Source organism: Salmo salar, chromosome 16, assembly GCF_965601325.2.
Source record: "Salmo salar chromosome 16, fSalSal1, whole genome shotgun sequence".
NCBI lineage: Eukaryota > Metazoa > Chordata > Actinopteri > Salmoniformes > Salmonidae > Salmo > Salmo salar.
The window spans coordinates 34668621-34683675 of NC_138306.1; the positions used below are offsets into that span (position 1 = coordinate 34668621).

Sequence of the window (15055 nt, forward strand, 5' to 3'; positions counted from 1 at the left end):
GCCTGGTCCCAGATATGTTTGTGCCATCTTGCCATCTCCTTTGGTGATTGGCATCACAACAACGATAGGAGTTGGTTATACAGCACACACAGATCTGGGACCAGTCTGTAAGCACTGGTTTTACATGTCAAACCAGTCTGTGTTTGACATGTGCAGCCTTGTATGAGCATGTGAGTGTGCAGTACAGTGTGAATCTAACATGCTCTGATCTCTTTTGTCTCTAACCTGCCTTCTCCTGCTGGGACCTGTGGATGTTGATGCCTTTGCTAGCTTATTGTGAGTACACATCTGATTAGACATCTGGCCAAACCATATTCTCATCTCAATATTTCATGTTTTGACGTCAATGGGACGTTTGCTTGGAAGATTTTGCCTTATTTGAATACATATGTAATGAATACACAATCCATATTTTTTGTTGGAGAAATACAGTCAGTTATCGTTTAGCATTGACAGTTTGCTAATGACTACTTGTTTTACTTTATTGTGTGTTGCTCCAGGTGATGTCGTCAGGCATGGAGGATAACCACATCTTCCATATGACTGGGTCGGGTGCAGATCAGGACCCAAAGGGGGTGTTCACCATCAACAGGCTGACTGGAGAGGTGTCCGTTAGCCAAGAGCTGGACAGAGAGGCCATCAATTCCTACATGGTGAGTACCCTGCCGCGGGTATGCGCACAGCAGAAAGAAACACCGACATTTTGATTCCATCAGCTGATGCTTATCCGTTTATGTACAACAAAAATGGCTGAAACATAAAATGAGAGAAAATTCACAGCAGAGGTGTTTAGGTGTCAGTTGCAGACTTTGATGCCAGATCTAGACTGTGCATATTTCTAGCAGAATCTGTCTGAGTGAAAATTGTATCATATTCTCTCATTGGTGACTTGACACTATCCGTCAGAAGTTGGAGCTTTGTGACAAAAGAGTCACAAAGAGACTGAGAATCTAGTTTAGCCTAGTGCCTCTGGGGTTAGCATTGCCTTGAGAAAGAGAGAGGAGCGGAGGGAGCCAGCAGGCCCAGGTGGGTTCAAATAAGACACAGCCAAGCACAACACTTGACATTTACATCTCCCTCCTCTGCTCTCCCCAGCTACACACTCAGACATGCACGCACACAGAAAAGATCGCCCACACAGACACACACATAAGCACGCATGCACACACACAAACACACACACTGATTTGCCAATCTCAGTCCCCACTGGCAATCATGCACGCATTAAAGGCTGCCATTTCACTTCAGTTAAATTTAGATTTCGATAAAGGAGTGTGACTGCGTCCACCTTCATGAGTTTGTGTAAGGGGCTGTTTGCCTGTCTAGTTGTCTGTGTTTGATGGTCATGTAACAGTGGTTTAAAGAATTGTGTTTGGGTTTTGAGTTTTACATTGAAAGGTGCTGTTCATGGTTGTTACTAGTTGCTTATGTACATGACCTGTTGCCGTTGTAGACTTGGTGCTGGGATGGCTGTTGTACTGTTAGTCACAGTAGATCCAGAAAAGACATAGCTACAAGGATGGCATATAGTTACACTCTCTCTCCCCCTTGGTCTGCTATACCAATTTACTGCACAAATATATTCAGAATTTGGAAATGAGTCATGGATTGATTCCCAGGACTTTTCTCAAACATTCACACACACAGGCAGGAGCATACACACACACAGACATATACACACACACCCACACAAAGTGGCTTCAGCGATGAAGCACTCTTTACCTAATTCTGTGGTATCTGAGGAAAATTGCTGCATTTCCAGCTAATCCCGGAAACAGCATCACATCAGGGATAATTACATGGCTGCTAATTCAGGCTGACACACACACAGGCCAGAGAGGTCTCTGTGTGAGGTTAGACTCACTGGACTTTGTGCTCATACATGTTCCAGAAGGCATTTCTGCCCAAAAACGCAGTTAGATAAAACAAAATGTATGTTTACTGTCACGCCCTGACCTTAGAGAGCCGTTTTATTTCTCTATTTCATTAGGTCAGTGTGTGATGTGGGGTGGGCATTCTATGTTGTCTATTTCTTTGTTTTTGGCCGAGTATGGTTCCTAATCAGAGGCAGCTGTCTATTATTGTCTCTGATTGGGAATCATACTTAGGCAGCCTTTTCCCACCTGTGTTTTGTGGTTAGTTGTTTTCTGTTTCGTATCTGTACCTGACAGAACTGTGCGCTTTCGTTTAATTTTTGTTATTTTTGTTTGACTGTTTTTTGGTGAAAATAAAACATCATGAACACTTTCCACGCTGTTCTTTGGTCTCATTCCGATGACAGCCGTTAAAGAACTAACCACCACCAAAGGACCAAGCAGCGTGGTCAGGACGAATGGACCTGGGAGGAAATCCTAGATGGGAAAGGACCCTGGACAAGGCCCGGGAGAATCGCCGTCCGAAGCAGGAGATGGAGGCAGCGAAAGCGGAACGGCGACATTACGAGGAGTTAGCTCAACAAAGCAAGCACGAGAGGCAGCCCCCCAATTTTTTTTTTTTGGGGGGGGGGGGCACACGGGGAGTTTGGTGGAGTCAGGGTTGGGGCCTGAGCCAACTCCTCGTGCTTATCGTGGAGAGCTGAGGGGTGAACCAGAGCCAGTCAGGGAATCGAATGAGGAGCTCGATGCAAGATTCCGGAGAGAGGTACTGGCGTTGAGAGTGCTGCGGAGCGGCCGTGCTTACCGAGGGGAGCGTGTGACCAGTCAGGCACCGTGTTCTGCGGTGATGAGCACCGTATCTCCGGTGCGCATTCACAGCCCGGTGCGCTCGTTGCCTGCCCCCCGCATTTGCCGGGCTAAAGTGAGCATTCAGCCAGGACGGATTGTGCCGGCTCAGCGCTCCTGGTCTCCGGTGCGTCTCCTCGGTTCAGGATATCCTTCGCCAGCTCTACGCACTGTGTCGCCAGTGCGCCTTCACAGCCCAGTTCGTCCTGTGCCAGCGCCCCGCACTTGCCGGGCTAAAGTGGGCATCCAGCCAGGACGGGTTGTGCCAGCCCTACGCTCCAGATCTCCAGTGTGCCTCCACGGCCCAGTATATCCTGTGCTAGCTCCGCGCACTCGGTCTCCAGTGCGTCTCCCCAGTCCGATGAGACCTGTTCTGGCTACACGTACGAAGCCTCCAGTGATGATCCATGGCCCGGAGCCTCCAGTGATGATCCATGGCCCAGAGCTTCCAGTGATGATCCATGGCCCGGAGTCTCCAGTGATGATCCATGGCCCGAAGCCTGTAGTGATGATCCATGGCCCGGAGCCTCCAGTGATGATCCATGGCACAAATCCTCCAGTGATGATCCATGGCGCGGAGCCTGTAGTGATGATCCATGGCGCGGAGCCTGCAGTGACGGTCCCCGGTCCGGAGGCCCCAGCGACGGTTCCCAGTCCGGAGCCTCCAGCGACCTTACCCAGTCAGGAGCCTCCAGAGATGGTCCCCAGTCAGGGGCCTCCAGAGACGGTCCCCAGTCAGGGGCCTCCAGAGACGGTCCCCAGTCAGGGGCCTCCAGAGACGGTCCCCAGTCAGGAGCCTCCAGAGACGGTCCCCAGTCAGGGGCCACCAGAGACGGTCCCCAGTCAGGGGCCTCCAGAGACGGTCCCCAGTCAGTGGCCTCCAGAGACGGTCCCCAGTCAGGAGCCTCCAGAGATGGTCCCCAGTCAGGGGCCTCCAAAGACGGTCCCCAGTCAGGGGCCTCCAGAGACGGTCCCCAGTCAGGGGCCTCCAGAGACGGTCCCCAGTCAGGAGCCTCCAGAGACGGTCCCCAGTCAGGGGCCACCAGAGACGGTCCCCAGTCAGGGGCCTCCAGAGACGGTCCCCAGTCAGTGGCCTCCAGAGACGGTCCCCAGTCAGGGGCCTCCAGAGACGGTCACCAGTCAGGAGCCTACAGAGACGGTCCCCAGTCAGGGGCCTCCAGAGACGTTTGAGTGTTTTTTGGTGAAAATAAAACATCATGAACACTTACCACGCTGCGCTTTGGTCTCATTCCGACGACAGCCGTTACATTTATATTCAAATGCCTCTCCTGTGAAGTAGTGATGTGAGACATACGCCTAGTTTCCTGACGAGTCACATATTGTCAAATGTAGATTAAGTGATACAGTTATATTAACATAATTAAAAAATATATAATTAAGATTGTAAACGGGAAATCAGTAAGAACAACAATCAAGAGTTAACATAACCATACAATGGACAATAACAATGTCATAGAGGACATGTCCAGGTTGTTTGGTCTGTCAGACAATGTCCCTCTTTTTATGGCAGGCAGCAATGTAGTGCGCTGCCAACCCACAGCTCTAACCCTAAACCTATCCCCTATGCCAAAAATAGTATTTTACAAGTGAGGACCGGCACTTCTCAGAATTGCTGTTGGTTTACTATTCTTGTGGTGATGTTTGGTACTCACTAGTATAGTAAATCCTGTGTACACACACACACACACACACACACACACACACACACACACACACACACACACACACACACACACACACACACACTTGGTACTCACAAGTATAGTAGAACGTGTAGTGTACAGTACACACACACACACACAGGCCAGAGGTCTCTGTGTGATATTGGACTCACTGGACTATGTCCTCATTCCAATCATTCCTCCTCTATACAGGCTGTAATCACAGCATCCCCCATCACTCTCTCTGTCTCTATCTGTCTCTATCAATTAAATTAAAAGGGCTTAATTGGCATGGGAAACATATGTTTACGTTGCCAAATCAAGTGAAATAGATAATAAACAAAAGTGAAATTAACAATCAGAAATTAACAGAAAAGATTACACTCACAAAAGTTTCAAAAGAATAGAGACATGTCAAATGTTATATTATGGCTATGTACAGTGTTGTAACAATGTGAAAATAGTTGAAGTACAAAAGCAAAAATAAACATAAATATGGGTTGTATTTAGAATGTGTTTGTTCTTCACTGGTTGCCTTTTTCTTGTCGCAACAGTTCACAAATCTTTCTGCTGTGATTGCACACTGTGGTATTTCACCTAATAGATATGGGAGTTTATCAAAAATGTATTTGTTTTCTAATTCTTTGTGGGTCTATGTAATCTGACAGAAGTGCAGCTCAGTTTCCAAATAGCATTCCAGTTTGCTCAGTTTTTTGGTTAATTCTTTCTAATGTGTCAAGAAATTATATACAGGGGTTCTTCCTTTAAAAGTTACGAACTTATGCCGCGACCGTTAGTGGTAGATGGTGGCACCACACTATCACAAGGGGGAGTTAGAACACTGATCTATCTGTAGTCTAAACTGTGGCACAAATTAGCTATCTTTTCATAAATTAATGGAGGCGTTTTCAGTCTGAGAGTCTCTCTTCTCTGGCACTAGAGTTCTGCATCGATGGTCCTGGAGTTAAGAGAGAACTTTGGTAAATACAATGGGGCAATTACACTTGACATGTGGACTGACAATTCTCTGAAAAATAGGCACGGTGGGCTTTTGGTTTCTCTCCCTCTAAAAACTGAAATAAATAATTCTAAATAACAAACTGGCTTTATTTACAAATTAGTAAGAATGTCTCACCCCATGTTCAAGAATGGCCTTTTTCCCTTCATTATTTGAAAACAAAATAATCCCAGAAATATCGTTATTTTTTAAACAAGCCATAGAAAGTTAGTTGCAATTTCAGTTTAATCCACCAGAAAAGACAGAACAAATAATACAACAAATAGTGTGATTAAACTCAAATATACAAAAATGTTTTTTAAATGGGAAAAAGAGAGGAACTTGTCTGTCAGTTCTGCATTAATGCTTCTTTTCTGGATTTTGATCATTAGCGGGTATCGTCCTAATTCTGCTCTGCAAGTATTATTTGGTGTTTTATGTTGTACACAGAGGATGTTTCTCTCTCTCTCTGTCAATGCAATGAACCACTAATTAAGCAGGGTATTCATAGAGTTCTGGAGACACTGGGCTGGACTAACTCCAAAGTCTGTCCTAAGAAACACTTCTTTTTTTTCCTTCTTTTTTTTATAATAGAATGGAATATTTTGAGTTTGTTACTGGTCTGCAATGTTCCCTCTAATCGTTTTCCAGCACTGAGCAAATTTCAGGTCTGCTGAGCACAAACGTGAACGTTTTGAAAATTCTGTGCAACTTCCAGTACACATTTAATGTGAACACTGAGGCTGTACCACATTAAGTTACAGTATTAACAGTGGCCAAGTAGGCTACTGTGGCTATTTGATCATAATGTAGGCCTACCAGAGTGGGCTACCATCAAAAACAATGGAGAAAATGCCTACCCACAGGACGAACTGGTTTGTGCTGGTGAACAGGGGTAGAACCGTGCGTAGAGCTGGCGCAGGATAACCTGGGCCGAAGAGATGCACTGGAGACCAGGAACGCTGAGCCAGCACACTTCTTCCTGGCTGACTGCCAACTCTAGCACGGCAACTGTGAGGAGCTTGCACCGAGCGCACCGGGCTGTGAGTGCGCACTGGCGACACAGTGCGCATCACCGCATAACACGGTGCTTGCTCGGTCACTCGCTCCCCACGGTAAGCATGGGGAGTTGGCTCAGGTCTCAACCCTGACTTCGCCAATCTCTCCGTGTGTCCCCCCCAAAAAATGTTGGGCCGCTGCCTCTCGGGCTACCGTTGTTGCCGTGCTTGTTCCTCATAGTATCGCCATTCTGCTTTCGCTGCCTCTATCTCCTCTTGCGGACGGCGATACTCCCCGGGCCTTGTCCAGGGTCCTGCCCCATCCAGGATTTCCTCCCAGGTCCAGTCCTCCTGACCACGCTGCTTGGTCCTTTGGTGGTGGGTAGTTCTGTTACGGCTGTCGTAGAGAGGGGACCAAAGCGCAGCTTGGTAAGTGTTCATTATAATTATTCAACAATGAAAAGACTAGAACAAAGAAACAAACCGAAAAGCCAAACAGTTCCGTCAGGTAACGAGATACAAAACAGAAATTCACTACCCACAAAACACAGGTGGGAAAAGGCTGCCTAAGTATGATTCCTAATCAGAGACAACGATAGACAGCTGCCTCTGATTAGGAACCATACTCGGCCCAACACAAAGAAATACAAAACATAGAATGCCCACCACACACCCTGACCTAACAAAATAGAGAATTAAACCGTCTCTCTCAGGTCAGGGCGTGACACTAATATTGCATTGATTCAATCACAATTGTGATGGTGTTAACAAGGAAAACTCCAGAACAGTGGTCACCAACCTTTTTGAGTCAAGATCACTTTTTGAGTAAAAATGCAAGCCGAAATCTACTTAAAAAACCTAAGCTTATGCAACATTAATCAATTAAAAACAACACTGTAGCAATGAGTTTTCTGCGCAAAGATATAGCCAATACATTATCACTGCATATTGGCTTTACTTGAATTGCCCATTGTTGTTTGGGCCATTTAGAAAATATATATGTCAAAATGTGATGAAGGCTACATGATCACACCGGTAATAGATCCATGTTGTATTACTTGTGAAGCACAGCTGAGTGAGCATACATTTAAATAATGTGCTTTTTATTTTTATTTAACTGGGCTGATGGTGCTTGCATCTGATGGTCAGTCTTAGCGAAGGGAGAGCGCAGCAGACTGAGGGTCCACCTATCAATATCCCTCTGCTCTCCCTTTACTCCACCAACACTGACCAAAAAGGGACACTGTCTTCCAGCTGATGGCGAAACTCGAGTCACACCGCATTATTTCTGCCTCATGCACAAATTCATGTTCTTACTCCTATGACCAGAGAAAGTAAAATATTCCTAATAATAACAACAACGCAAGGCTATAGATACACTTTCCCACTCATTCATTACTGCTGCAGTGCTTGTTGTAGCGCTGAGTGGAAATAGGAAAAAAGCACAATTTATGGTTAATAAAAGTGTTGAATACAAAGTGTTGACAGTGCTGAGTATCAACTTAAACGTAAACTCACTCATAAAAACAGCAGCTATTTTCTGTATTTGTTTACAGTGTCTCTCTAGTCATGGTTTTAAACTTTTTGAAATCTCACAGTATCAGTTTTGCTGTAGCTTTTAAGCCAGCTACGTTACCTCGTATATGGTAATCTGAGACATCCAATTGGCCTGCGGCAGGCCTATAATGCACTTGATTTGCTTTCAGGGCCCACCGGGAAAGCAGAGTTTGTACCTTTAGACATATGAAATCAATCAAAATGGCAAGAGTTCGCCAACTCGGCGCTCAGTGCAGCTGAATCGGGTGCGAATAAATAAAAAATAGATGTCTGTGGGGTTTGGGGAAATTGGCTAATTGTTTTGTGTTTTGTGTTTAGAGTACCTGAGATGTAGTTTCAGCAAACATGTTAACAATTGAGAAAAACTGTAAATGTGATTCAGACTTCTGTTTGTTGTGTCAGCAATGTTGGAGCTTTATTCTCTTTTCTCACACGCATTGTGCCTATTGAGGTTTGACAGCCCGCATATTGATCGGCACTCTTCTATCTGTCTGTCTGTCTGTCCATAAGGAAAAGAAAGACATAATCTAGACAATGTGTCTTCCAGTAGTCAATAATAACCTCTTGAACTAAACACTGTGATTGACATGTTTCATCAAAAAGCAATATTTATTTTGGCAACTTTTTGGAATACAAGGCTTTATTGTCGTTTTTTACAGAAATGTTTGGCAATAGACTTGGAATGCCTTGGAGATCGACCAGTCGATCGCGATTGACCGATTGGTGACCATTGCTCAAGAAAGTTCAGTGAAGTTCAATCTCGTGCTTCTCTCTGTGGGCTGATATTTATTTTGTGCGGGAGTCCCGGGGGAGCTGCGCGACTGCTACTGCGCCCGCATGCAGCTTAGAGGGAACATTGCTGGTGTGTGCAGCCTATAGACTAAATGGCTGTGCCATGCACATTAAATCAATATTGTGTTCATTAACCAGACAAGACACACTTAGGCTACCCTGACCACAGTCAACACACATATAGGCTATTTAATATTAGGCTAAGAATATAATGAAATATAACAAAATGAAATACAACAAGTATTTTTCCCACACAACTTGCGTCACAGCAACGTGTGGAACCGTTGTCATATAAAAAAAGTATTTTGAAACAGAGCCCAAGGCAAACCCATATGATCACTTGGCTACGCATGCCTCTCTCTAATATCAATATGCCTCGTCCATTACTGTCCTGGTTAGTGATTACTGTCTTATTTCACTGTAGAGCCTCTAGCCCTGCTCAATATGCCTTAACCAACCATGTTGTTCCACCTCCTACATATGCGATGACATCACCTGGTTTAAACATCTCTAGAGACTATATCTCTCTCATCATTATTCAATGCCTAGGTTTACCTCCAATGTACTCACATCCTACCTTACCTTTGTCTGTACACTATGCCTTGAATCTATGCTATCGTGCCCAGAAACCTGCTCCTTTTACTCTCTGTTCCAAACGTGCTAGACGGCCAGTTCGTATAGCCTTTAGCCGTACCCTTATCCTACTTCTCCTCTGTTCCTCTGGTGATGTAGAGGTTAATCCAGGTCCTGCAGTGCCTAGCTCCACTCCCACTCCCCAGGTGCTCTCATTTGTTGATATCTGTAACCGTAAAAGCCTTGGTTTCATGTATGTTAACATTAGAAGCCTACTCCCTAAGTTTGTTTTACTCACTGCTTTAGCACACTCTGCCAACCCGGATGTCTTAGCCGTGTCTGAATCCTGGCTTAGGAAAACCACCAAAAACCCTGAAATCTCCATCCCTAACTATAACATTTTCCGCCAAGATAGAACTGCCAAAGGGGGCGGTGTTGCAATCTACTGCAAAGATAGCCTGCAGAGTTCTGTATTACTATCCAAGTCTGTACCCAAACAATTCGAGCTTCTACTTCTACACCTTTCCAGAAACAAGTCTCTCACTGTTGCCGCTTGCTATAGACCACCTTCTGCCCCCAGCTGTGCCCTCGACACCATATGTGAATTGATTGCCCCCCATCTATCTTCTGAGCTCGTGCTTCTAGGTGACCTAAACTGGACATGCTTAACCTCTATGGGCTAGGTGGGACGCTAGCGTGCCACCCGTGGTGCACTCCATCAACAGCAGGTGCATTTCAAGAGCGGCAAATTTGAATCCAAATAAATGTCAGAATTCAAATTTTTCAAACATACAACTATTTTACACCCTTTGAAAGATAAACATCTCCTTAATCTAACCACGTTTTACGATTTCAAAAAGGTTTTACGGCGAAAGCATAAATTTAGAGTATGTTAGGACAGTACATTTACAAGAGTTGTGTGTAATGTTTTGTCAAGTCAAAGACAGGGTCACCAAAACCATAAAACCAGCTAAAATGATGCACTAACCTTTTACAATCTCCATCAGATGACACTCCTAGGACATTATGTTAGACAATGCATGCATTTTTTGTTCTATCAAGTTCATATTTATATCCAAAAACAGCGTTTTACTCTGGCATTGATGTTGAGGAAATCGTTTCCCTCCAATAACCGGCAGTCAAGTCAGCGTCACAAATTAAATAATTAAAATTAGAAAACATTGGTAAAATATTATATTGTCATTTAAAGAATTATAGATTTACATCTCTTGAACGCAATCAACTTGCCAGATTTAAAAAGTAACTTTACTGGGAAATCACACTTTGCAATAATCTGAGCACTGCGCCCAGAAAAATACGCGTTGCGATACAGACTAGACGTCATGTTGGGGAGATCTAAAATCGAAAATACTATGTAAATAATCCATTACCTTTGATTCTCTTCATCAGATGTCACTTCCAGGTATCACAGGTCCATAACGAATGTAGTTTTGTTCAAAAAAGCTCATCATTTATGTCCAAAAATCTCCGTCTTGTTAGCACATGATCTAAGCCAGCCGGACTTCTCGTCATGAACGAGGGGAAAAAATATATTTACGTTCGTTCAAACATGTCAAACGTTGTATAGCATAAATCATTAGGGGCTTTTTTAACCAGAACATGAATAATATTCAAGGTGGACGAATGCATACTCTTTTATAACGTATTGGAACGAGGGTACCCAACATGAACTCGCGCGCCAGGTGTCTAATGGGACATCATCGTTCCATGGCTCTTGTTCGGTCAGATCTCCCTCCAGAAGACTCAAAACACTTTGTAAAGGCTGGTGACATCTAGTGGAAGCAATAGGAAGTGCCAAAATATTCCTCAGCCCCTGTGTTTTTCAATGGGATAGGTTTAAAGGCAATACAACACATCAGGTATCCACTTCCTGTCAGAAAATGTCTCAGGGTTTTGCCTGCCAAATGAGTTCTGTTATACTCACAGACACCATTCAAACAGTTTTAGAAAATTTAGGGTGTTTTCTATCCATATATAATAAGTATATGCATATTCTAGTTACTGGGTAGGATTAGTAACCAGATTAAATCGGGTACATTTTTTTTATCCAGACGTGCAAATGCTGCCCCCTAGCCCTAACAGGTTAACACCCCGGCCATCCTACAATCTAAGCTTGATGCCCTCAATCTCACACAAATTATCAATGAACCCACCAGGTACAACCCAAATCCGTGAACACGGGCACCCTCATAGATATCATCCTAACTAACTCGCCCTCCAAATACACCTCTGCTGTTTTCAATCAAGATCTCAGCGATCACTGCCTCATTGCCTGCATCCATAATGGCTCTGCGACCAAACGACCACCCCTCATCACTGTCAAACGCTCCCTAAAACACTTCTGCAAGCAGGCCTTTCTAATCGACCTCATCCCGTCAATAGATGATGCCTGGTTATTCTTTAAAAGTGCCTTCCTCTCCATCTTAAATAAGCATGCCCCATAAAACATTTTTAAAACTAGGAATAGATATAGTCCTTAGTTCACTCCAGACCTGTCTGCCCTTGACCAGAACAAAAACATCCTGTGGCGTTCTGCATTAGCATCGAATAGCCCCCGTGATATGCAACTTTTCAGGGACGTTAGGAACAAATATACACAGGCAATTAGGAAAGCTAAGGCTAGCTTTTTCAAATTTGCATCCTGTAGTACAAACTCAAAAACGTTCTGGGACACTGTAAACTCCATGGAGAATAAGAGTACCTCCTCCCAGCTGTCCACTGCTCTGAGGCTAGGAAACACTGTTACCACCGATAAATCCACTATAATTGAGAATTTCAATAAGCATTTCTCTACGGCTGGCCATGCTTTCCACCTGGCTACCCCTACCCCGGTCAACTGCCCGGCACCCTCCACAGCAACCCGCCAAAGCCCCCAACATTTCTCCTTCAACCAAATCCAGATAGCTGATGTTCTGAAAGAGCTGCAAAATCTGGACCCCTACAAATCAGCCGGGCTAGACAATCTGGACCCTCTCTTTCTAAAATGATCTACCGAAATTGTTGCAACCCCTATTACTAGCCTGTTTAACCTCTCTTTTGTATCGTCTGAGATTCCCAAAGATTGGAAAGCTGCTGCGGTCATCCCCCTCTTCAAAGGGGGTGACACACTAGACCCAAACTGCTACAGACCTATATCTATCCTACCCTGTCTTTCTAAGGTCTTCGAAAGCCAAGTTAACAAACAGATTACCGACCATATCGAATTCCACCGTACCTTCTCCGCGATGCAATCTGGTTTCAGAGCTGGTCATGGGTGCAGCTCAGCCACACTCAAGGTCCTGAACGACATCATTACTGCCATCGATAAGAGACATTACTGTGCAGCCGTATTCATCGACCTGGCCAAGGCTTTCGACTCTGTCAATCACCACAGTCTTATTGGCAGACTCGACAGCCTTGGTTTCTCAAATGATTGCCTCGCCTTGTTTACCAACTACTTCTCTGATAGAGTTCAGTGTGTCAAATCGGAGGGCCTGTTGTCCGGACCTCTGGCAGTTTCTATGGGGTGCCACAGGGTTCAATTCTCGGGCCGACTCTCTTCTCTGTATACATCAATGATGTCGCACTTGCTACTGGTGATTCTCTGATCCACCTCTACGCAGACGACACCATTCTGTATACTTCTGGCCCCTCTTTGGACACTGTGTTAACTAACCTCCAGACGAGCTTCAATTGCCCTACAACACTCCTTCCGTGGCCTTCAACTACTCTTAAATGCAAGTAAAACTAAATGCATGCTATTCAATCGATCACTGCCCGCACCTGCCCGCCCGTCCAGCATCACTACTCTGGACGGCTCTGACTTAGAATACGTGGACAACTACAAATACCTAGGTGTCTGGTTAGACTGTAAACTCTCCTTCCAGACTCACATTAAGCATCTCCAATCCAAAATTACATCTATAATCGGCTTCCTATATCGCAACAAAGCATCCTTCACTCATGCTGCCAAACGTACCCTCGTAAAACTGACCATACTACCGATCCTCGACTTCGGCGATGTCATCTATAAAATAGCCTCCAACACTCTACTCAACAAATTACATGCAGTCTATCACAGTGCCATCCGTTTTGTCACCAAAGCCCCATACACTACCCACCACTGCGACTTGTACGCTCTCGTTGGTTGGCCCTCGCTTCATATTCGTTGCCAAACCCACTGGCTACAGGTTATCTACAAGTCTCTGCTAGGTAAAGCCCCACCTTATCTCAGCTCACTGGTCACCATAGCAGCACCCACTCGTCACCATAGCAGGTATATCTCACTGGTCACCCCCAAAGCCAATTCCTCCTTTGGTCCTCTTTCCTTCCAGTTCTCTGCTGCCAATGACTCGAACGAACTGCAAAAATCACTGAAGCTCAAAACTCATATCTCCCTCACTAGCTTTAAGCACCAGCTGTCAGAGCAGCTCACAGATCACTGAACCTGTACATAGCCCATCTTTAAACAGCCCATCTATCTACCTCGTCCCCATACTGTATTTATTTATTTACCTTGCTCCTTTGCACCCCAGTATCTCTACTTGCACAATAATCTACTGCACATCTACCATTCCAGTGTTTAATTGCTATATTGTAATTACTTCGCCACCATGGCCTATTTATTGCCTTAACTCCCTTATCTTACCTCATTTGCACTCACTGTATATAGACTTTTTGTTTTCTTTTTTTCTACTGTATTATTGACTATGTTTTGTTTATTCCATGTGTAACTCTGTGTTGTTGTATGCGTTGAATTGCTATGCTTTATCTTGGCCTGGTCGCAGTTGCAAATGAGAACTTGGTCTCAACTAGCCTTCCTGGTTAAATAAAGGTGAAATAAAAAATAAATAATAATAATAATAAATAAAAACCGATGCTTGTTCCACGTTCATCTTTTTCCTACCCTCACTCTGCTTTGTTCGGGAGCAGGCGTAGGGTCTTACATTGAGAGTAAGCCTATCTTCATCTTGATAGAAAATAATAGCAATCTATATTTTCAAAAGTATGTATGTGAGTCTCGTGTTCATATTTCACAACCTCAGCGTGTTTTTGTAGTTGCCTATACGCGACGAAGCAAAACAATAGCCCTTCACTTGATTCAGGTTACATTATTGAATGATACATGTTTCTGATCAGTGATAGATGAGCAACAAAAAATATGAGCTATAACCTAACAACTCCACTTATTTGCCCTGTCAGAAACCAATGAACCAAATAGCCTATACAGACAGTGATTCAGTGAAACAAAATCACATTGATTGATTAGGAGGCTTTTGGTCGGGAGTGGGCCTAAGCGACTGAAGAGAAAATTAATCCACTTGAATAACATTTTTATTTATTTAACTAGGAAAGTCAGTTATGCTCAAATTCTTATTTACAATGATGGCCTAGGAACAGTGGGTTAACTGCTTTGTTCAGAGGCAGACAACATATTTTAACTTGTCAGCTCAGGGATTTGATCTAGCAACCTTTTATTTACTGGCCCAACACGCTAACCACTAGGCTACCTGCCACACCACGCTGGCAAAGTGTTCTGATCAATGCTAATAAATGAGACAACTAGACAAGATGATCATGAGCAGCATTCACCTCAAACATTTTTACAGCTTATTTGTAGTTAACCAATATCTGAACTGAGATGCAGTGAAAAGAAAAATCTGACATTGATGGATTTATCAAGACCCCAAGCTTTTCTCAAAACAGCGCGATACGAAGCTGAAATAGTTGATCACG

The 15055-nt window shown here is 44.3% G+C and overlaps 1 protein-coding gene across 1 annotated transcript in view; it reads left to right on the plus strand.

The window, feature by feature from the left end:
• Positions 1 to 506: 506 nt before the first annotated feature.
• The window catches only part of LOC106573702 (cadherin-13-like), a 422569-nt gene continuing 408020 nt past the window's right edge, over positions 507 to 15055 (plus strand). The window contains exon 1 of the mRNA XM_014148994.3: positions 507 to 653. Within this exon, the coding sequence (XP_014004469.2) occupies positions 516 to 653 (138 nt within the window). The 5' untranslated portion in view covers positions 507 to 515. The remainder of the gene's footprint in view (positions 654 to 15055) is intronic.